Source organism: Puma concolor, chromosome C1 (assembly GCF_028749965.1).
Source record: "Puma concolor isolate L17-30 chromosome C1, mPumCon1.1.hap2, whole genome shotgun sequence".
NCBI classification, from domain to species: domain Eukaryota; kingdom Metazoa; phylum Chordata; class Mammalia; order Carnivora; family Felidae; genus Puma; species Puma concolor.
Window position 1 is genome coordinate 107,906,722 of NC_141674.1, and position 25,226 is coordinate 107,931,947.

At 39.9% G+C, this 25,226-nt stretch overlaps 1 protein-coding gene across 2 annotated transcripts; it reads left to right on the forward strand.

Annotated features, from left to right (window-relative positions):
• Nucleotides 1-1,470: 1,470 nt before the first annotated feature.
• Nucleotides 1,471-11,019, forward strand: LCE7A (late cornified envelope 7A). 2 transcript variants are annotated; one of them, XM_086715269.1, is made up of 2 exons: nt 1,471-1,588; nt 10,447-11,019. In XM_086715269.1, exon 2 carries the CDS (start codon nt 10,468-10,470, stop codon nt 10,777-10,779), a length of 312 nt encoding a protein of 103 aa, XP_086571395.1. In that variant the 5' UTR covers nt 1,471-1,588; nt 10,447-10,467; the 3' UTR covers nt 10,780-11,019. The 2 variants fall into 2 exon arrangements, with proteins under 2 accessions (XP_086571395.1, XP_086571394.1); XM_086715268.1 differs by lacking the exon at nt 1,471-1,588 and adding an exon at nt 9,708-9,805.
• The last annotated feature ends 14,207 nt before the right edge of the window (nt 11,020-25,226 follow it).

Here is a 25,226-nt window from a genome sequence, read left to right on the forward strand (position 1 = left end):
CAATGGGTTGGAAATCAATTGACCTTAGGTATAGTTCTAATTCTGCCACAATTTTCACTGTGTGAATTGAGTAAAATGACTTTGAATCTTCAACTCTTAGTTGTGGAAGGAAGGCATATAACTAAGCCAAATAGCATATTTATTATTCATTAATTCAGTCATTCAACAAGTACTGAAGTGCCAGCTACGTCAAGAATGGCTTTTTTGAAGCATTATCATCATTTATTATCTAGTGCATGCATTTCTAAAGAAAAATTTCTAACAAAGATAATAGAAAGAAATGGGCTGCTTTGTGAGGTAAAGAGTTCTCCAACTAAAAGTCAGTTTATCCCAGAAAGCTTATCATTAAGCATACAGGAGAGAATATGGAAGCACCAGGTAGAAAAATATACTAGATGTGTGCTAAGACCCCTCGAGGGCTGAAGGATTTTGTGAATTGCCTGTCCTCCCTATGTCTGCTGTCTATGAGGACCCCCAGAAGAGCTTGTAGGAAGGTAGGAGGCTGTGGGAACGTTACCAGAATGTTTTGTGGGCTGGGTACAGTTCTATTGTACTCCAAGAACAGAACACTCTAGGACTATAGTTTCCAAACTAGCAGAATCCCCTGGGGATTTAAACATTGCAAATGCTTAGAACTCATTCTGTGGAGATTATAACTCAATAGGCCTCAGTTGGGGACCAGGAATCTGAACTTTAAAAGTGCTTTTCAGATGGTACAACCAGGTTTAGAATCCCTGATCTATAACAGCACCTAGACCAAGACTGAAAGAACAACTTCCTTGTTTCAAGCAATCCTTGCTGGGTTGGCTTTATCACTTCAGAACCAAGAAACTGTGATCTGCACTTGCTCTTAAACTCTCCAATGCTCAGTTTTTCCGTATGTAGTGATATCCACCCCACAGGGTTGTTAAGAGGCAAAAACAAATCATATGAAATGTGGTACAAATGTTAGGGAGAGGTGGGTGACCACTGTCTCTGAAAGTATGAATGGCTGAGAACTATACATTCACAGAATAACAGAACAGAAAGTCCTGATGTCACAGATGATAGTGCAGGCACAAAAAGTCTGAGGAACTTGCCTAAGTCTTAATAATGAACGCCCCCTATGCTCATATTTTATAGTAGTGGCCTTCCTAGGTAAAGATAATTATTGGATCAGTAGTTGCAGTGGTGGTGGTAAAAGGTTTTCACAGTCCCTATCCTTCTCTGATGATTCTGAAGATGTGTTAATTGCAGGATAGAAAATACAGTCTCCTGAGTTATCTTCCTTTGGCACAGTGGGGAGAATGATAGTGAAGTCATTAGCATGGTGTTGTGATGAGTCAGAGACATTATTAGTACAGCAGTCTTTAAGAATGGGAAGATGATGGAGCCAAAGGGCTGTCCTGTGAAGCCTGGTGGGAGGTACTTACTATGACATCAGAAGAGAGGAATGAAGTCACACAGGAGCAAGAAAGCTCTGTCACTATAGGCTGTGGGCCCTACTTTCTTGGAAGATTTAGAAGTATTTTTTGGGGATCAGTGTCTATAGGAAGAAGACAGGCAAAGTGACCTCACTCTTCATCCCTTCCTATCTTAAGACTAAAAGGTATTGTTTGATGGTGACATTTGTAAACACAAGACACAACAAGATGTTTTAGCTATTGCCCCACTCACTGAAGTCAGCTGAGGGGCCAGGGTAGAGCCTGGGGTTGAAAGAGGCATTATAGCCTATATGTATAGCCTATATGTATATCTTAACATTTGTTACATAGTAGAAGGATCCTTACAACTATTAAGGATGATAACTCATCATGTCACCCAGGATCTAGTGTGATCTGACAGCTCCAAGCACAGAGCTCTCTCATGATTATGCCAGGGAACAAGATAAAAACCACAGCAGCAAACACTCATTTCACAAATGGAGACCCTGAGGCCTAGAGAAGGCAAATGACTCATACCTCAGTGTCAGGACCAGGCCTGTGCTCCAGGGACAACCTGCTACTTCAATCCAAGGGAGTTTTCTGCAGTTGGATATATGAGAGAAAAGAGGGGCTATAATACCATTACCAGATGATCTTTGTGTATGCCCCCCACCAGTGCCACAGGAACAAGACTCAGAAGCTGGGAAATACCCAGGACTTCAGTCAATAATGATCATACTTACATTGTAACTACAGCTTACAGAACACCTACTCAGTGCTGGGCAGGGTGTTGGTTTCCTTGGTCATAAGCATTTGTTTTAACCACCATATTATATATAGTAGGCCTATGTCTGTAGCCCACACTATACAGATAAGGGAAGGTGATTGACTTTTGAGGCCACCTCATGGAAGTGATGGGAATGTGTCATGCTGAGTTAGTCTTGTCCTCTCTCTTTTACACACTAATTGGGATGGCTTGAGACCAATGGGGCCAGGTCATTGAACATGGGTCATGACTGTTCCCTCCACCCCAAGAGAAGCAAAAGCAACATTAGTCCTTGAACAAGCCAGGTATAAATCCCATTGCCTTTGGAAGAACCATGAATACTCTCTCAGTGATGTTTGCCAGGGTCAGACCCATATGTCTGCTTGCCCACTGGGATTCTGGCTTATAGGAAGATTGTTCAAAGGTCTGACTACTCTTGCAAAAGGAAGATCTTTGTTTTCCGTTCTTTCATCACTTGGGAATTAGCTTGATAAGAATCTGAATTTCATGCATGCCAAGGCTGGTCTCACCCTTCTATTAAGGGGCACACCTAAGACAAGCAGGAATCTATAGCATGCTTGACTCCTCAAGTAGGCAGGATGGTTAGGAAGTGCTTCAATTGATAAGAACAGAATCCAGGAATACATGGGTTGTGTCCAGACTCAACTCAGCCAAGTAAAAACCCTTCAGTAACCCTCCAACTGGTCCCTTGTCTACAAGCTCATTAACAAAGAGCTAGCTCACTTGCGTCCATCTCTAATCCTCGCATTAAACTTGTAGCCTGGACATTCACCACGGACTTCATCTTCTTGAGTAACTAAATCATAACACCTAAGTTCACTTGAGCTGAGTGATCTTTCTAAAATGTAAATCTTATCAGGTTCTTCTGTTGCTTAAATGGTCAGGGATGCCCAGATTTTCTTGGTCAAACCATTTAAAGCAGCATGATACTGTTTTCAAATTAAATTGAATGTACACCTGGGGCGCCTGGGTGGCTCAGTCAGTTGAGTGTCCAACTTCGGCTTAGGCCATGATCTCGCAGTTCGTCAGTTCAAGCCCCACGTCGGGCTCTGTGCTGACAGCTCAGAGCCTGGGGCCTGCTTCGGATTCTGTGTCTCCCTCTCTCTCTGCCCCTTCCCCCCTCATGCTCTGTCTCTCAAAAATGAATAAATTTAAAAAAATAAATTGAATGTATACCTTCAATATATAAAGCAGGTACAGGTATAATTACTCTGCAACGGGGGTAAGTCAGAAGCCCAGAGTGTTTTCTGCTCATGATCCCCATCCCAGGCATCCCAATTAGTCAGGAACTAAGTATTTGTGATATTTTAATTTTTGTGACTCAAAAAGTTTAGGGACCCCCATGTGATGATGGGACATGATGTTGAGGAAAGGAAAGAAATTAAAATGTATTTCCAAACTACTATCTGTAGAATGTTATCTGCATTATCACAGTACAATAGCTTTCTGAGGTTCTAATTACTAATCCCATTATACAGATTTAAAAAAAGATGAATCTCAAAAAAATATTAAATAACATACCCATGGTCAAGATGCCAGTTCTCCGATTCCAAGACTCATCTTCCAGCTTCCATGACATGTAAAGACATGGAGCTGATGCAATAGACAATGGAGGAGGCAGGGAACAAGTTTGGAAAGGCAGCAACACAGATCAACTCACTCTACCCAGAGGTGTGGCTCTTGGAAGAGTTGATGTTTGAACATCCTTGGCAACAGGGTTCCAAGCAGTATAATTTAGAAGCCATTGATCTATAGGCTAAAGTATATAACCCAACAAGTAAAACTCTTGATGTTCTGGGCCCTTCATTTCTTTCTACCCAGCTAGTGCCCAATACTATGCTCTTACCAAATATTATGGCCCATCTGTTTCCAGAAACGATCATGCCCCTACACATCTCCATGCCTATGCCTGTGCTTCTCTTCCTTCTATCTAGAATACCAGTTCCTCTCACTTCCTGACTAGTGCTCACTCTCTTTCTGGGCCACAGTCTTTTTTAATCTGTAAAGTGGGGTTAACATTAAGAAACTCATAGAGCTGATATATTGTGATAATTCAAATAACATGTTTGATGGTTTGAGAATAAATTTTAATTCCCAGTATTTCCCTTTATTATCCCACTTGCATCTTAAGACAAAGAAGAATCTTAATCTTCTCTGAATTCACAAAACCCTGCACATAATCATCACTCAGTAAATAAATGTCTTTAAAGCGATATTTGCAAAGTTACTATAAGAAAGGAATTTCTGTTAAGATAAATAATTTTCTTCATTGAACCAGTGGTTCATTGGTGGTATTGAGTCAATCCAATAGAACAATGTTTTACAACCTTTGGAAATTATTTGCAATATTTTAGTGGGGGCCATGCATGGAAGGAACATAACTTTGCCTATCCCTGCTGATCAGGACTTCAAGAGCTCACATTTGCAACTAGGAGAAGAGCAATTAGGTGAGTCACATATATACATAATTCTCTGCTTTGGTACAACCAGACAAGAAGTTAAGTAAGGAATTTGTCTGATAAGTGGGATGAACTAACTAGACTATATGAAGTTGCTATCTCATATAACAACTTCATACACCTTCCAATACTCCACATCACCATATACACACTAGCCTTCATCTTTCTCCTTTTCATTGAGTTCACTTCCACATTGATCCCAGGTAAAATATGTTCAGGGAAAAGAGAAAAACAGGAAAGGCAGCACTTGGAGGTCTGATGCTCATAAGTGCAAATATAGGCTTGGCTTGGTGATGTACTTAGATAATCTGATCCAGTCTCCTCTGAAACCCAGAGGCAGTAGCAGAGCCAGGACCAGAGCCCTGATCCACTGCAAAATTCTTGCAGCTTGTCAGTATGGGTAACTCCACCCTGGGAGTGTCTCCCACACCTGCTACATGTGCCTGTCCTCCCAAGTACACCTCTCTCAAGGTGTGAAAGGAGGCAGACCCTTGTCTCAAACACAAATAACTCATTAATTCATTCAACAAATATTTATTATTATTTTTTATTTAAATTCTAGTTGGCTAACATACAGTGCAATATTGGTTTCAGGAGCAGATCTCAGTGATTCATCCCTTACATAAAACACCCAGTGCTCATCACAATAAGTGCCCTCCTTAATACCTATCATCCATCTAACCCATCTCTCACCCACTTCCTCCATCAACACACAGTTGTTCTCTATCATTAAGAGTCTCTTGTGGTTTGTTTCTCTCTCTTCTCTTCCCCCAACCTTCCCATGCGTTCATCTGTTTTGTTTCTTAAATTTCACATATGAGTGAAATCATATGGTGTTTGTCTATCTATGATTGGCTTATTTTGCTTAGCATAATACATTCTAGCTCCAACCACATTGTTGCAAATGGCAAGATTTTATTCTTTTTGATGGTTGAGTGATATTCCATTACACACACACACACACACACACCACACACAATCACATCTTTTTATTTTTTTTCAATATATGAAGTTTATTGTCAAATTGGTTTCCATACAACACCCAGTGCTCATCCCAAAAGGTGCCCTCCTCAATACCCATCACCCACCTTCCCCTTCCTCCCACCCCCATCAACCCTCAGTTTGTTCTCAGTTTTTAAGAGTCTCTTATGCTTTGGCGCTCTCCCACTCTAACCTCTTTTTTTTTCCTACCCCTCCCCCATGGGTTTCTGTTAAGTTTCTCAGGATCCACATAAGACTGAAAACATATCGTATCTGTCTTTCTCTGTATGACCTATTTCACTTAGCATCACACTCTCCAGTTCCATCCACGTTGCTACAAAGGGCCATGTTTCATTCTTTCTCATTGCCCTGTAGTACTCCATTGTGTATATAAACCACAATTTCTTTATCCATTCATCAGTTGATGGACATTTAGGCTCTTTCCATAATTTGGCTATTCTTGAGAGTGCTGCTAAAAACATTGGGGTACAAGTGCCCCTATGCATCAGTACTCCTGTATCCCTTGGGTAAATTCCTAGCAGTGCTATTGCTGGGTCATAGGGTAGATCTATTTTTAATTTTCTGAGGAACCTCCACACTGTTTTCCAGAGTGGCTGCACCAATTTGCATTCCCACCAACAGCGCAAGAGGGTTCCCGTTTCTCCACATCCTCTCCAGCATCTGTAGTCTCCCGATTTGTTCATTTTGGCCACTCTGACTGGCATGAGGTGATTTCTGAGTGTGGTTTTGATTTGTATTTCCCTGATGAGAAGCGAGGCTGAGCATCTTTTCATGTGCCTGTTGGCCATCCGGATGTCTTCTTTAGACAAGTGTGTATTCATGTTTTCTGCCCATTTCTTCACTGGGTTATTTGTTTTTCGGGTGTGGAGTTTGGTGAGCTCTTTATAGATATTGGATGCTAGCCCTTTGTCCGATATGTCATTTGCAAATATCTTTTCCCATTCCGTTGGTTGCCTTTTAGTTTTGTTGGCTGTTTCCTTTTTAGCTTTGTTGGCTGTGCAGAAGCTTTTTATCTTCATAAGGTCCCAGTAATTCATTTTTGCTTTTAATTCCCTTGCCCTTGGGGATGTGTCGAGTAAGAGATTGCTGTGGCTGAGGTCAGAGAGGTCTTTTCCTGCTTTCTCCTCTAGGGTTTTGATGGTTTCCTGTCTCACATTCAGGTCCTTCATCCATTTTGAGTTTATTTTTGTGAATGGTGTAAGAAAGTGGTCTAGTTTCAATCTTCTGCATGTTGCTGTCCAGTTCTCCCAGCACCATTTGTTAAAGAGATTGTCTTTTTTCCATTGGATATTCTTTCCTGCTTTGTCAAAGATTAGTTGGCCATACATTTGTGGGTCTAGTTCTGGGGTTTCTATTCTATTCCATTGGTCTATGTGTCTGTTTTTGTGCCAATACCATGCTGTCTTGATGATCACAGCTTTGTAGTAGAAGCTAAAGTCTGGGATTGTGATGCCTCCTGCTTTGGTCTTCTTCAAAATTACTTTGGCTATTCAGGGCCTTTTGTGGTTCCATATGAATTTTAGGATTGCTTGTTCTAGTTTCGAGAAGAATGCTGGTGCAATTTTGATTGGGATTGCATTGAATGTGTAGATAGCTTTGGGAAGTATTGACATTTTGACAATATTTATTCTTCCAATCCATGAGCACGGAATGTCTTTCCATTTCTTTGTATCTTCTTCAATTACCTTCATAAGCTTTCTATAGTTTTCACCACACAGATCTTTTACATCTTTGGTTAGATTTATTCCTAGGTATTTTATGCTTCTTGGTGCAATTGTGAATGGGATCAGTTTCTTTATTTGTCTTTCTGTTGCTTCATTGTTAGTGTATAAGAATGCAACTGATTTCTGTACATTTATTTTGTATCCTGCAACTTTGCTGAATTCATGTATCAGTTCTAGCAGACTTTTGGTGGAGTCTATTGGATTTTCCATGTATAGTATCATGTCATCTGCAAAAAGTGAAAGCTTGACTTCATCTTTGCCAATTTTGATGCCTTTGATTTCCTTTTGTTGTCTGATTGCTGATGCTAGAACTTCCAACACCATGTTAAACAACAGCGGTGAGAGTGGACATCCCTGTCGTGTTCCTGATCTCAGGGAAAAAGCTCTCAGTTTTTCCCCATTGAGGATGATGTTAGCTGTGGGCTTTTCATAAATGGCTTTTATGATCTTTAAGTATGTTCCTTCTATCCCGACTTTCTCAAGGGTTTTTATTAAGAAACGTTGCTGAGTTTTGTCAAAGGCCTTTTCTGCATCGATTCACAGGATCATATGGTTCTTATCTTTTCTTTTATTAATGTGATGTATCACATTGATTGTTTTGCGAGTGTTGAACCAGCCCTGCATCCCAGGAATGAATCCCATTTGATCATGGTGAATAATTCTTTTATATGCTGTTGACATCACATCTTTTTTTAAAAAAATGTTTATTTATTTATTTTTAGAGACACAAAGAGCATGATTAGGGGAGGGACAGAGAGAGAGGGAGAGAGAATGCCAAGCAGGCTCCACATGGTCAGCACAGATCCTGACTCAGGGTTCAATCCCACAAATCTTGAGATCATGACTTGTGCCAAATTCAAGGGTTGGACACTCAATTGACTGAGCCAGCCAGGCACCCCAATACCACATCTTCTTTATACATTCATCAGTTGTTGGACATTTAGTCTCTCTCCATAGTTTGGCATTCAACAAATATTTGTTGAGCACTTACAATATGTCAGGCACTGTGCAAGCGCTGAGGAACATGGAGATTTCATTCTATCCAGGATGAGTGATACTGAAAAATAAATACAAGAATGGTGTTATAGGAGTATAGGGCATCATGACAACATTTCACAGGAAAAACTAATATGACTGAGTCTGAACACACAAGGACCCAGAGCAAAGTAGCAGGGACAGTATTTCGAAAGGAAAAGAGGCCATATCTCTTCTAACAAGGAGATCATAAAGGATAGCTATAGGCATAAGATTGAAGACCCAATAGTGGGAAGCTGAAGTGCCTTACATTTGACAACTACTGTCTGACCCTTGGAGTAGAGGCAGTATCATCTGTCTAGAGGTAACAGTGAATATTTTGGAGGTTCATAGAGGAGAAAAGGCATGATGTGTGTGTGTGGAGTGAACACAGAGAAGTATATAGTATCACCAAGCAGTGTTTGGGGCCCAGCATAAGTGGATGGTCATGATCTTATGATGATGCCAACCTGCAAAGAGTCTGTTTTGATTTTGTTTTTGTTTTTATAGCAGCTAGGCATAGCATGAAGGTTTTAGCCAGGGTTGGTGTTTTGTCAGTCAAGTGCATTAATAAGCCAAAGGACCAAGAACATTTATTATATTGGTGACAGAGTGGTTAAAATAATAAACTAAGGAAAACAAATGAGTGGGGAGTGGCATGAAGAAGAAGGATCTGGTGGGCAGAGAGGTAATAGATTCTAGTGGACATGACCAAGCAGGTTCAAAAGAAGGGACTGAGGTCAAAGGTGCCTGGCTCCCAGTTCAGACACTGCACAACTTTGAACATCTCCTTTGCCCTCTCTGGTGCTCAGTTCCTCATCTGTGTGTATTGTAGGTAGAAGACTGAAATCCTTTCCAACTGGGCCTTTCTATGATGCTACATTGTTGGTTGATGTCTTATGCACCCTGGGATCTGAATCAGATACACTAAGCCCTCAGTAGTGACCCAGGGGTGCTAAGATTATTGGCTTCAAACTGATAATAGAATCAACAGAAACTCCCATCTATGTCCTAGATTGATCCAACAATAATGGCCTTAGATTTTCGTCTAAAGCTTGCATTAGATTCCTGCAGAAACACTAAGTTCAATCCCCAAGGGTGACCATTGTAAATGCCCTTGTAAATCATGATCTTCTTATCTTTATGGAAATACTTCTAAGTTTTATAGAGGGAAGGGATGTTCTGGAAAAATACTCATGAGGATCCAGTAGTGATCCAGAGTGATAAAGTGGTAGAATGACAGAGCCACAGGAATGTGGGAAGTTGCCATCATAACCACCTGGTTGGGAAGAGCTTTCATATTATCATGGCTCATTCTCTTGAGTTGAGTGCAGGATGTGTATAAAAGGCCTCAGACCATACTGTCTCCTCACTTCCCCTGACCTATCCATTGCTTGCCTGACATTGGGAAGCAAGGTAAGTGTCCTTACTCATCGGATGGCAGTTTGGGAATGGCTGGAATTGCCACACCATAGCTGAATGGGACAAACCACTCTAGGCTGGAGAGAATGGGAACTAACTGGTAATTTCAGGAAGATCAGGCTCACAGAAATCATCAGATGGCTCAGAAGCAGCAATCCCAGAAGGGATGAGTGTTAATTGAGATTGGGGTCGGGGTGGGGGAAGCTAGTTTTTAGGACAAGAGACACACATAGGGCTGAAAAGTAGAACTGAAGGCCAAGCCCATGATGTAAGAAAGATTAAAAAAAAAAAAAAAAAGGAGGTGAAGAAGACATGTGGTATAACCATGGACTCAGGCTAACCACGTGGTTTCTAGAATGCATAAATTAGAATATATTATAAAAAAAAGGTAATACTTTGGAAACTACCCAAGTTGCTGCCTCAGAAGTCAAGAGTCTTGGGAGAATCAGGTCAGTAGAAGTTACTGACCCCTGGCCTGATTTTTCCTATGCCTGGAAAGTGGGGCTTCTCTGCTATAAAGATATGGATCCAGGAGTCATAGAATCAGTTATAGAACTTCAGAATCTGGAGAAAAATACTGATGCAAATTAAGTTTATAGTCACTGAACTTTCAAAACCTTTGCATTGCTTTTCAGAGTAACTGAACTTTCCCCAAGATGTCCAGCCAGCAAACCCAGCAGAAGTGTCAGCTCCCTGCCAAGTGTCTTCCCAAGTGTCCACCGAAGTGCCTCGCTCAGGCCCCTCAGGCCCCACAGGCCCTGGCTCTCTGCCCAGCTCCCTGCCCCCCACCTGTCCCCTCCTGCTGTGTCCACAGTTGCTGTACCACTGGCTTCGGAAGCTGCTCCTCTCTGGGGTCTCATCGGTTTCCGGATGTCTGTCTAGGCCCACTTCAGCCTTCCAACTGCTGGGAGAGGGAGTCCTCTGGGTGTTCCAGTTGTTGCCATGGATTTGGGGGCTGCAGCTTTTGATGAGCTTTGGTTCATCCATAGCCAAGGCTGAGCCTGGAGTTGACGACATTCCTCACTTGCACCTTGTTCTCATTCTCCTCCTGAACTAAGATGCCTAGATGTGTACTTAAAGAATTCCTCTTTTTGCTAAAAACCTCAGACCTCTTGGCTCTTTCCTACATCAATACCTGAATGCTACAAGAAAACTCTGCTTCCCACAGCATTATCAATATGTAAAAATAAAGCCTATCTTTCCTGGCACCCTGAGCTCTTTAGTGTTTGTTGATGCCCCCATCCTCAGTTCTGGGGAGCCCCTATTAACCTGGATTCTTCAAGCAGACTCCAGAATGAGCCAGCTATATATGGGAAATTCCCACCAAGGGAGGTCCCAGACATGGGCCGTCTGAGAGGGCTGTGGAAAGGAAAGATCCAGAGGGGAGCAATGGGGTACTCCCAAAACCTGAGTGACCCTGTTCCACTGATGTTGCTGCCACCATCCATGAGGTTTCTTCCTATTCATTAGGGACACTATGATCCTCAGCCCTGAAATTCAGCCTCCAGACTCTTTTGACTTGAGGGAATCTCATCCTTAAGAAAGAAGTGGCACAGGGATACTTGTTTTCAGACCTTGGTTCAAAAATCCATGACAAATACTCTCCTTGAACATATCTACCTGACTGAGTCCCTCACTACTTCTCTTCACCCAGGAACTGGAGTCTACACAGTGACACAGCACAATTCTTCTGAGACACTTTTGCTGTGTACCCTTTGTGATTTCTTTTCTCTTTGTATTCAATGGGACAAATGGTATGGATTTGGGGCAAGTTCTCAATATACTGTCCTTTTTAACCCAGCAGTCAGCATAGGCAACAGCAATGTTCATACCCATCATCCAGGACTAGGCTTCTTAGCCACAGGATCGAGACACTGGTGTCTTGGGGGCAGTGGAAGACAAAGGGATGGAACTATGGTCAGTGGCCCTATGGTCAGAAGTTGCACATAATCCACATCTTATATCAACCAAGCCACAGCTATGTGAACATCTGGGCTCATGTGGTGGAGTGAGTCTGACACCTGAATGCCATCCCCTAGGTATGCTGTAGAAGAGAGATTGAGGGCAACTGCTCCAGGCCATCCTCTTGGACCAAAATAAATTATTAGAGGTCATGGCATTGGAAGTCATGTGGCATTCAAGTCACTGAAAGCCACATTCTTTTACATCCCAATCAACCTTCAGTCTGAGAAAGGAAATTGCTTGATCAATGGTTTTCAACCTCTGACAAAAGCAACAGTAGGCATCCAGAAAGATGTTTCAGAGGTTCTTGAGATGTCTTTGAGAGAGAAACTGTGTGTGTGTTTATTTATTTAAAATTCTGTGATAATATTTAGCATGCTTACTCAAAAGTGTTAAATAACCAATGATAAATGGTAACATCTTGGAGGTCATCAGGATCTCCAGGCAATCTGGGCCATTAGCATAATTAGCATATGTCAGAGTAAAAATGTAACAAATTAGGGTGCACTTAAGGTCTTAGTCATATTTATTGATTTAATGGGAAATATCTTTTTTCAACATTCTAGCTTTATTCTTTGAAATAATATTTTCAAACTCAAACTCACTCCTTAGCTCTAGAGGAAGTGCAAGTGATCTGACAGGGGAAGTTGTGAGAGCCTTTCCTCGTGTGTACACTTCTTTGCTGTGCTTGTTGTTGTTAGCTGGGGGAGTGTATCTGTGGACCAGATTCTGTCCCAATCCAGGTCCCAGGTCTTAGACTTTGGAATAAATATTATGGCTTCCATTTTGACCATGGTACAAGTTACATTCTTCAATGCTTTACTGACCATCTGTCTTACACCTAAATCTCTCTCAATTGATTCAGAGTTTGGAGAATAAAGGAATGTGATTAATTAGTCCAGATGCATCAGTGTCTTATGGTAAGGTATCTTAAGAACTAGTAAACAAGTCATATGACCTATGTAATAATATAATGCTAAAGCTAATCTGAGTACTGTGTAAGTTTTCTTATCTGGCTATATTTATAAAAACTTATTTTATTTTATTTTTTTTAAATTTTTTTTTCAACGTTTTTTATTTATTTTTGGGACAGAGAGAGACAGAGCATGAACGGGGGAGGGGCAGAGAGAGAGGGAGACACAGAATCGGAAACAGGCTCCAGGCTCCGAGCCATCAGCCCAGAGCCTGACGCGGGGCTCGAACTCACGGACCGCGAGATCGTGACCTGGTTGAAGTCGGACGCTTAACCGACTGCGCCACCCAGGCGCCCCATAAAAACTTATTTTAAATAAAGATAAAATAATTTTACAAATGGATCATTGATTAAACAGAAAAAAAAAATTAAAGAGTAATCACTGCTGTGCCCAACAGAATGTTCAGGCTTAAAATAAGACACGTTATATAGTACTGGTACCACATGATTTTCAACTAACAATAACTACATTAATTATAGCATACAAAATTAATGCCATCAGCCCAAAATTTGATCTTAACATACCTTAAAGTAGCACGTTATAATTATGTTTATTGTCATCAGGATTCATCATTTACGGTGGTTGGGAATAAGGTAACTGGTCTGACATGTTTAATGCAGTGAAATTTCACAAGATCGTTTATGCCAGCTACTTCCTGACAATTATAATTTTGCTATAAAGTATAACATACATTCACTTGAAATAGCTAATGTTAAAAGTATAGATAAATTTAAATCTGGATGAGTGCCTGGGGGCTCAGTTGGTTAAGCATCCGACTTTGGCTCAGGTCATGATCTCACAATTCGTGAGTTTGACCCCCACATAAGGCTCTGTGCTGACAGCTCGGATTCTGTGTCTCCCTCTCTCTCTGCTCCTGCCCTGCTCACACTCTGTTTCTCTCTCTCTTGAAAATAAATAAACATTAAAAAAAAATTAATAAAAAAATTAAGAAAAATTTAAATCTGGCAATGAAAACTCATTTATATTATATCAAAAGTGGATTCCCACATTTTACAAGAGAGAAAAACATATACCACTATAGAATAGCTTGTTAAAAAATCATATACAATTGACACTGTAATGTGGATGTTTATGACTGACTAATTTAGAATTACCGTTGGAACATTTGCTCATAAAGAAGTTCAGAAATATTCCAGTATGACATCAACCACACTTTGTGAATTACCTTAAAGGTTCAGATCATGAGATATTTATAACAAAGCTCAAGAGGAGTATAGCTAAGAATCTTTCCATTTTGCTTATTTTGTTACAGTATATTTAGGCAAGTAAATATAAAGATGATTACACATACTTAACAGAAGAAAGCAACTTTATATATTGAGATCGGATTTTTAACACATTATTAAATACATAGGGAAAACGTGATGTTTTACATACTGATATTGCAAAGGCAAAAGGCAAGAAAAATTGCACGAACTGTGCTTTGTATAGACACTATTGTTAATATATATTGAAGTACTTGTGTGTGGCGTGAAAAATAAATGGATTTAATAAGATGCTGAGATATTGAAAGACAAGATCTGATAACCATTCATAAAAATTGGCTTTAACTTGACAGATTTCTAATAGTATTTGTATGAAATGAGAAGAAATGGCATTTATGTTTTTATATCACAGATCATTGCCAATACAGAGGCAACATATTTTAAATGCAATAAGAAATTACCATTTTGTTTGTTGTCAAACATCATTATGGTCGCCGAAGATCTCATAAATACATCATGGTTGCCTCAGTAGCCAAATTTTTCTGATTAGCTTAATAAACTGAAAAAGCTCAACATATACGGTATTGCAATGTAACTGTGTTTAAAACAGAAAATCAGATACAAACAATGAAATGAGAGGGTTTTTTTTTTTCCAAATTTTAATTCCAGTGTAGTTAACATACCATGTTATATTCGTTTCAGGTGTACAATATAGTGATTCAACAATTCTATACATTACTCAGTGCTTCTCAAGATAAATGTACTCTTAATGAAATGAAAGCTTTTGACTCAACATAGAAGAAAGTAAATTCAACTTTTTAAACATTGAATTGTTAGTAATTCATTAAATAAATATTTATTAAGCACCTACTGTGTGCCAGGCATTAATCTAGCAGTTGAGGATATAGCTATAAACAGAAAGAAAATAGTCCCTGCGCTCATGGCGCCCAGAGTCTAGTGGCGGAAGCAGATAATAACTGCACATCGAGAAACAATATATTAGATGCTACTAAGTGGAATGGAGGAGGAATAAAGGAAGGTTGGGGTCACAGAGAATTCTGGGGGGAGGCAGTTGATACAGTATGGTCAGGGAATACCTGTGTGATAAAGTCTTCTTATCAGGAAGCAAAGAATTGAACCACACAAATATCTAGAGTGATAGCATTTTAGGCAGCAGGAACAATGAATACAAAGTTTGGGCAGAAACACACTAGATTCTAGCTGGAGGGAGGGAGTGGGTGTCTGGGTAGGGGTAGGATCATAGAGATAACATATTCTGTTATGATGTGTTCACAAAATGTTCCTTTTATAATAAATGGAATGGGCATGCATCAGAAGGTTTGGGGTGGAGGTGTGCCATTACCTGACTTACATTTAAAAGTATAATTGTGGCTGTTTTGTTAAGAATAAACTATAGAGATTAAGGGCAGGTCAGGGTGCCCATAGAGAAGGCCACCACAACAATCAAGGCAAGAGCTAACAATGGTGTGGACAGAATATTTGTGTTGGAAGTGATGGGAAGTTTTCAGACTCTGGACATATTTTGAAGACTTAAGCAACAGGATTGCTGAAGAGATATGAGCATGTATGACAAAAAGGAGTCAGAGAATGTTTCATCTGGTCAGCAGGAAGGATGGAGTTACTTTCTTTTTGAGAGAGAAAGAGAGAGAGTGCATGTGAGTGAGTAGGGGTGAGGCAGAGGGAGAGAGAGAGAGAATCTTAAGCAAGCTTCATGCTCAGTGAAGAGCCGGACATGGGACTCAGTCCCACAACCCTGAGATCATGACTGAGTCAAAATCAAGAGTCAGCTGACTGAGCCACCCAGGCACCCCCCCCCCCCCACCGCCCCAACTTTTTTAGGATGGAAATATTTTTAAAGAGATAAGGAAGACTTTAGGAAAAATGGATTCGGTGTGTTTATTTGTTTGTTTTGATGGTTGATACAGGATGGTAACACCTGGAGAGAGAAGAGAACATCTTCAATGAGTAGGCCTCAGGATGCTCCAATGCCTAGAAATCAGGGACGTGAGAACTGACTGTTGAGGGAAAGTGAGGCAGAGTGGTCAGTGAAGAGTATGGGACCAAGACAGGGTGGTGGCCAAACAACCAGGCAGAGGAAGCACTTCCAGAAAGAGTGAGTCCCTACCCCAGCCAGATGCTCCTGCTGGTGCCAGCCCCATCCATTGTATCTGGCAACAGGGAGATCAGCAGGACCTATGTAAGGGCATTTGGTGAAAATTGTAAGGATGCAAGCTGGGTGGCTAGGTTGAAAGAACTGGAAATGAGAATTCTGAGCAGTTTTATGGTACATAAAACAGGAAACAGAGTGTTGACTTGAAATGGATGTCAGATTGAGGGAGAGAGTCAGAGACAGAGACAGATTTTTTTAAAGAATATATATGTATATGTACATATATGCAATATTTTTACATGATGATGGGAATGATACAGTATAGGAGAGAGGATGACTGCCAGTAAGATACTCTCGGGTAGATGAGAAGGGTGGGATCCAGGGCATCTGGGGTGGAACAGACCTCAGAGTGGAGTAGTGGGCAGTTCCTGCATGGGAGCAGGAAGGAAAACAATATTACCATGTAGGTACAAATTGCAGGTATGTTAGCGGACAAGAGCATGTCAATATTCTCTTCTGATTGCTTCTATTTTCTCCATGAAACAGAAAGTATGTTCATCCACTGAAAGGAAGGACAAGAAAGTAAGTGCCAGGAGTTTGAGGAGAGCTGGGATGTGGGCTGAGTTGTCCAGGGCAGTGACAGAGTGAACAGACTTGAGACCTGCAGTGAGATTATCATGTACACTCATGATCACGTTCATGAAGTTGAAATGAAATCAATTTGGTACGGCTGTGTGTTTCTATGTAATCACTCTGTGGTTTGTGGTTGCTGAGAGCCAGACAGAGCCAGCTTCATGGTTTTGCTAGTAGAGTTCAATGAACAGAAGAAAGAAGAGCAAGAGAGGCATGGATTAATCCAGTGGATGACAACAACACATGGGGTTTACACTGGGCAAGAAGAGAAATGAAGATGTGAAGCAATAATGCCAAGTCAAGGTGATAGAGTAACAATGCACTGTGGGGTCAAAACCTCTCTCAGTTGAGATCCTGGAGGAAACCAGTCAGAAACACAGCAGGTGAGTGGTTTGAATGAGATACTGTGGAGAGGTTGCCATTGTTAATAAGGATGAAGTCTAAGGTGGTAGAAGTGGGAATGGATAAAAGGCAGGGTGAAGGACAAACCATTTAGAGGTGCAGAGGTCAAGGGATTATGAAGCAAATCATCAAGGAAATCATTTTTGTGAACATTAAAATCAGCAAGGGTCACAACAGGAATAGTGTGGGATAGAGTAAATGTGGGCTAAGTGTTAAATGACAAGTGGGAATCTAGCCATCCTGTGGGAAAGACAGCCATCCTGTGGGAAAACTGTGGAGGATCCAGGTTTTAGTGAAAACAAGAAGGTGGAGGGGAGGAGTAAAAATGGTGGGGGAGTAGGAGAACCCCAAACATCATCCCTGGAACACAGCTAGATAGTTAATCATTTTGAACACCCAAGAAATCAATCAGAAGTCTGTGAAAACAAAAACTGCAAGTCTACAAGTAAAGATACCATGTTTCAAAAGGTAGAGGGTGTGGAGAGTTGACTTGGGGGAGACAAAGCTGCAGTTAAGGCAGCAGGGAGGGAGCACTGTTTATGGAGGCTACCACAAAGTATTATAAGTAGAACACAAAATCTGAACTTTTAGAAGTCTGCTACTGTGGGGGGATGTGCCTGGCTTACAGGTGCTCAGGAGACAAAGCAGGGAGGAATCCCAGGAGTGGCAGCATGGTCTGAGTTGCAAGAAGGATAGGTGGTGCCAACATGCTGCACTGTTCCCACGCAGAGGAGTGGAGACACTGGCTGAGAGCAGCAAGCTGAGGCTTTCTGCTCTGTTTTACCATAAACTCTGAACTGCTGTGTGATTATGTGACCACTTTCCTGGCATGGGCTGGCAAGGCAAAAGCACGGTGAGACTGTCGCCCAGAGGAACAGTGCAGGTCCATCCCATGAGAGTCCCTAAAATTTGGAGTTTTGAACTCAGTTGCACACCTGAGGGAAAAAAAAAAAAAAAAAAAAAAAAAAACTCAGACCCAGGCAGTGCGAACACAGGGTTCTCATGGAAACCAGGCAGGGACACAAAAGGGGTGACTGATTGCTCTTCTGCGAGGGTACTCTGAAGACTGGGGAGGCATGGTCTTTCAACTCTGGGGCTAGAGAGTGGAGTGCTGCCATATTCATCCTGCTCATCAGGAGTAAAAGACTTCAGGGAGCAAAACAGTGCCACCTAGTGGAGGCTAGAGCCGCTTACACCAAGCCCTGCACCCCTGAGCCCTGGAGGCGCGTTTCTACTCCAGCAAGTCTACCTAAGAAACAGTGCAACAGACCTCTCCCCAGAAGACCAGCACAACTCACTGACACCAAGTCTACAGACCACTGAGTGCTGCAAAACTTCAGCTCTGGAGGAAATAGGATCTAGCTTCTTTTTTTCCTTTTATTCTTTATTTTTTATTATTATTTTCTCATTTATTTCCTTACTTTTTTCAATTATTTTTAATTTTTTATTATTTCTAATTTATATATATAATTTATACATATTATATACATATGTATATTATACATTTGCTTTTTGTTTATTTTCATTTAATTTTTTTTCATTTTTGGATCTAGATTCTTTTAACAAGCTGAACAAAACACACACAGGATCTAGGGGCCTTTTTGTTTGTTTTCTTTGTGTTTGTCTTTCTTTCTTTCTTTCTTTCTTTCTTTCTTTCTTTCTTTCTTTCTCTTTCTTCTTTTCTTTTCTGGACAAAATGATGAGATAGAGAAATTCACCACAAAAGAAAGAACAGGAAGTAGAACCGTTAGACAGGGATTTAATCAATACAGATATAAGTAAGATGTCTGAACTAGAATTTAAAACAATGATTATGAGGATACTAGCTGGGCTTGAAAAAAGCATAGAAGACACTAGAGAATCCCTTTCTACAGAGATAAAAAAAACTAAAATCTAGTCAGGCCAAAATTAAAATGCTATAACCAACTGGATACCCAACTGGATGCTAACCCAACTGGATACCATAAAAATGAGACTGGTTGAAGGAGAGGAGTGAATTGGTGATATAGAAGATAAAATCATGGAAAATACTGAAGTTGAAAAGAAGAGGGAAAGAGAAGTAATGGATCATGAAGATAGACTTAGAGACGCAGTGACTTATTAAAATGTAATAACATTGAAGGGTGCCTGGGTGGCTCAGTTGGTTAAACATCCAACTCTTGATTTTGGCCCAGGTCATGATCTTGCAGTTTGTGAAATCAAGCCCCACGTTGGGTTCTTCCCAGGTATGGAGCCTGCTTGGGATTCTCTCTCCCTCTCTCCTGCCCTCCCCTACTGGTGAGCTCTTTCTCAAAATAAATAAATAAGTAAATAAATAAACATTAAAAAAAGTAATAACATTCATATCATAGAAGTCCCAGAAGATGAAAAGAGAGAAAAAGGGGAAGAAGGTTTATTCTAACAAATTATAGCTGAAGATGTCTCTAAATCTGAGGAAGGACACGGACATCAAAATCCAAAAGCACAGAGAACTCCCATTAAATTCAACAAAAGCTGGCTAATGCCAAGGCATATCATAGTGAAACTCACAAAATAGACAAAAGTGAATCCTGAAAGAAGCAAGGGGAAAAACTCCTCAACCTACAAAGGAAGATAAATCAAGATCACAGGGAAATATACTGCAACAAAGGCCTACATCAAACAGATAGAAACAAAGAGCGGACTCTTTGAAAGAATTAAGATCTGTTTACAGAAACTTGGCAGTCCAGAAGGCAGTGGCAGGATATACCCAATGTTGTGAATGGAAAAAAGATGGAGCAAAGAATCCTTTATCCTGCAAGCTGCTATCCAGAATAGAAGGAGAGATAAAGAGCTTCCCAAACAAAAACTAAAGGAGTTTGTGACCACTAAACCAGCCCTGCAAGAAATATTAAGAGAACTCCTTAATATCTAGTCAGGCCAAAATTAAAAATGCTATAACTGAGTGGAGAAAAAAAGACCAAAAACAACAAAGTCTAGAGAGGATCAGAGAACATCACCAGAAACACCAACTTTACAGGTAACACAATGGCACTAAACTCATATCTTTCAATAATCACTCCAAATGTAAATGGACTAAATGCTCCAATCAAAAGTCAAAGGATATCGAAATGGATTTAAAAAAAAACAATAAGACCCATCTATCTGCTGCCTACAAGAGACATTTTAGACCTAAAGACACCTGCAGATTGAAAGTGAGGGGATGGAGAATCATCTATCATGCTAATAGATGTCAAAAGAAAGCCAGAGTAGCCATACTCATAACAGAAAAACTACATTTTAAAACAAAAACTGTAACAAGTCATGAAGAAGGACATTATATCATAATTAAGGAGTCTATCAATCAAGAAGATCTAACAATTATAAATACTTACGTCCTCAATTTGGAAGCAACCAGATATATAAATCAATTACTAACAACATAAAGAAATTCATTGATAAGAATAAAATAATACTAGGGGATTTTAACACCCCACTTACAGCAATGGACAGATAATCTAAGCAGAATTTCAACAAGGAAACAATGGTTTTGAATGACACACTAGACTGGATGGACTTAACAATATATTAAGAACATTTCATCCTAAAGCAGAATACACCATGGAACATTCTCCAGAATAGATCACATACTGGGAGACAAATCAGTCCTCAACCAATGCAAAAAGACTGAGATGATACTGTGCATGTTTTCAGACCACAACAATTTTAAACTTGAAGTCAACCACAGAAAACAATTTGGAAATCCCTCAAATACATGGACATTAGAGAACAGCGTACTAAAGAATGAATGGGTTTACCAAGAAATTAAAGAAGAAATTAAAAAAAAAAAACACATGGAAGTGAATGAAAATGAAAACACGACAGTCCAAAACCTTTGGGATGCAGCAAAAGCAGTCCCAGGAGGGAAATATATTGCAATAAAGACCTACATCAAGAATCAAGGAAGGTCTCAAGTACATAACCTAAACTTACACCTACAGGAGCCAAAAAAAGGAACAGCAAATAAAGCCTAATGCCAGTAGAAGAAAGGAAATAATAAAAATTAGAGCAGAAATAAATGAGATAGAAACAAAGAAAACAGTAGGACAGGTAAGTGAAACTAAGAGCGGGTTCTTTGAAAGAATTAATAAATTGATAAAATCCTAGTCAGATTTATCAAAAAGAAAAGAGAAAGGACCAAATAGATAATATCATGAATGAAAGAGGAGAGATCACAACCAACACCAAAGAAACACAATTATAAGAGAATACCATGAAAAATTTTATGCCAACAAGCTGGGTAATTGGAAGAAATGGACAAATTCCTAGAAATTTACAAACTACCAAAACCGAAACAGGAAGAAATAGAAATTTTGAATAGACCCATAACCAGAAAAGAAATTGAATCAGTAACCAAAAATCTCCCATCAAACAAAAGTCCTGGGCCAGATGGCTTTCTGGGGAATTCACTAAATATTTAAAGAAGAGTTAATATCTATTCTTCTCAAACTGTTCCAGAAAATAGAAATGGAAGGAAATCTTCCAAACTCATTCTATGAATCCAGTAGCACCTTGATTCCAAAAGCAGACACAGACCCCCCTAAAAAGGAGAATTACAGGCCAATATCCCTGATGAACAGGGATGCAAAAATTCTTGATAAAATACCAGCAAATTGAATTCAACAGTATGTTAAAAGAATTATTCATAATCAAGTGGAATTTATTCCTGGGTTGCAGGGTTGGTTCCATATTTGTGAACCAGTCAAGGTGATACATCACCTTAATAAAAGAAAGGATAAGAACCACATGATTCTGTCAATAGATGAAGAGAAAAGACTTGACAAAATATAGCATCTATTCTTGATAAAATCCTTCAATAAAGTAGGGATGGAGGGAACATACCTCAATATCATAAAGTCCATATATGAAAGACCCATAGTTAATGTAATCCTCAATGGGGAAAAATGAAAAGTCTTTCTCCTATGAACAAGACAAAGATGTCCACTCTCACCATTACTATTTAATGGAGTACTGGAAGTCTTAGCCTCAGCAATTAGACAACAAAAAGAAATAAAATGCATCCAATGGGCAAAGAAGGCAAACTGTCGCTATTTGCAGAAGACTTGATATTCTATGAAGAAAACCCAAAATATTCCACAAAAAAAATTTCTAGAACGAATACATGAATTCAGCAAAGTCACAGGATATAAAATCAATGTGTAGAAATCTATTTCATTTCTATAAACCAATATTAAGTAGGAGAAAAAGATATCAGGGAATTGATTCCATTTTCAATTACACCAAAACTGTAAGATACCTAGGAATAAACCCAACTAAATAAGTAAAATATCTGCACTCTGTAAACTATGAACACTTGTGAAAGAAATTGAAGAAGACACAAAGAAATGAAAAATAATTCTATGCTCATGGATTGGAAGAACAAAGATTATTAAAATGTCTGTACAACCCAAAGCAATCTACACATTTAATTAAATCCTTATCAAAATACCACCAGCATTCTTCACAGGGCTGGTACAAACAACCATAAAATTTGTATGGAACCACAAAAGACTCCAAATAGCCAAAGCCATTCTGAAAAAGAAAAACAAAACAAAACAAAACCAGAGTCATCACAATTCCGGATTTCAAGCTATATTATAAAGCTGTAGTCATCAAGACAATACAGTGCAGGTACAAAAACAGACACAGAAATCAATGAACAGAATAGAAATCCAGAAATGGATTTCCACATGGCCAACTAATTTTTGACAAAGCAGGAAAGAATATCCAATGGAAAAAAGAGTCTCTTCAACAAATGGTGTTCGGAAAACTGGACAGCAGCACACAGAAGAATGAAACTGGATCACTTTCTTACACCATACACAAAAATAAATTCAAAATGGGTGAAAGGCTTAAATGTGAGATAGCAAACCATTAAAATCTTAGAAGAAAACACAGGCAGAAATGTCTTTGACATTAGCCATAACAACTTCGAACTAGACACATCTCCTGAGGCAAGAAAACCAAAAATAAAAATGTACTATTGGAACTTCATCAAGATAAAAACCTTCTGCACAGCGAAGGAAACAATCAGCAAAACTAAAAGGCAACCTACAGAATGGGAGAAGATATTTACAAATGACATATCAGATAAAGGGTTAGTGTCCAAAACCTATAAAGAACTTATCAAACTCAACACACAAAAACAAATAATCCAGTCGAGAAATGGGCAGAAGAGGGGTGCCGGGGTGGCAGCCAGTTAAGTGTCTGACTCTGGGTTTCAGCTCAGGTCATGATCTCACAGTTTGTTCAAGCCCCGCATCAGGCTCTGTGCTGTCAGTGTGGAGCCTGATTGGGATTCTCTCTCTCTCCCTCTTTCTCTGGCCCTCCCCTGCTTGTTCTCTCTCTCTCTCTCTCAAAATAAATAAATACCTTTAAAAAATGGGCAGAATACATGAATAGACATTTTCCCAAAGAAGACATCCAGAAAGCTAACAGAGACATGAAAAGATGCTCAACATCACTCATCAACAGGGAAATACAAATAAAAACCTCAATGAGGTACCGCCTAACACCTGTCAGAATGGCACAAGAAACAACAGCAGGTGTTGGCAAGGATGCGGAGAAAGGGGAACCATCTTGCATTGTTAGTGGGAATGAAAACTGGTGTAGCCACTCTGGAGAACAGAGGTTCCTCACAAAACTAAAAATAGAACTACCTTATGATCCAGCAATTTCACTACTAGGTATTTACCCAAAGGATACAAAAATACATATTTGAAGGGGTACATGCATCCCAATGTTTATGGCAGCACCATTAACAATAGCCAAACTATGGAGAGTCCAAAAGTCCATCAGCTGATAAATGGATAAAGAAGATTTGGTATGTATATACACAATGGATTATTATTCAGCATCAAAAGAATGGAATCTTGCCATTTGCAATCACGTGAGCTTGCAATGTATTATGCTAAGCAAAATAAGCCAATCAGAGAAAGACAAAGAGCATATGATTTTACTCATATGTGGAATTTAAGAAACAAAACAGATGAACATATGGGAAAGGGGAAAAAAAAAGGAAAGAGGGAAACAAACCATGGGAGAATGTCAATGATAGAGAAGCAAAAGGAGGGTTGATGGATGGAGGTGGGTATGGAATGGACTAGATTGGTGATGGGTATTAATTAAGGAGGGCACTTGTGATGAGCACTGTGTGTTGTATGTAAGGGATTAATCACTGAATTCTACTCCTGAAACCAATATTACATCGTACATTAACTAACTAAAATTTAAATAAAAAGAAAAAGAGAGAAGGTGGAGGGGCCTTGAGAGAAGCGTTGCCTGGAAATGCATTTTGCTTATGTAGAACCATGAGTCTCTGAGGGCTCTGGGGGAAGTCTGGGGTGCTGGTAGAGGATGGAAGATGGGGTCCCATTAGGGAACATGTGACCTGTGAGTTTCAGTCACACACATCTAGTGTGACTGAAACAGGTGGGCAGAGAGGGTGTGATGGGGTCAGTGCCAAGAGTCCTCCAGACAGAGTGGCGTAGAGAGCCATCAGCTCCGGGGAGCAGTACCCTGCCTCCCCACTGCCTCCACTGCCACCATTCCTGCTGGTTGCGACTGAATTTCTTTCAACGAGTAAGAACTAAGGACCAAGGATTCTTAGAGTGTCAAGAACAGCACTGTGGATTATTCATACTCTTCTATACCCCTAACTATTGTATCAAATACCACTGCATCACACCATACCATATCATATATATTTTTCTACTCAACAACACTTATTTGCATTGTCTGACATACTAAATTTAGTTTGCTTTTGACTTCACACTTTCCAGTTAAAGAATGTGAGCAGGTCTGACAGTCTATGATTCTTTTTTCAAATGATGGTATTAGTCCAATTGAAAAAAATAGGCTGAAATTGAAAATGGATCCATTGAAAACAAAACAAAGAAAGAAACAAACACCGACAACCATTGGTGGTTGCTGATAGGGGAAGCCCCTGGGTTGAGCAGTACATGGTCTGCGCAACTCTGAGCAGAGGCCCTGGTTACTATTTGCAAAGCAGCAATTATGATTTCACCAATCCTGTCCAACCAGATAAAAAATCCAGAAGTAGAGTGGAT

Excerpts from the sequence above, each read along its gene's own strand:
- LCE7A (XM_086715269.1), top strand. The coding sequence starts at position 10,468 with ATGTCCAGCCAGCAAACCCAGCAGAAGTGTCAGCTCCCTGCCAAGTGT.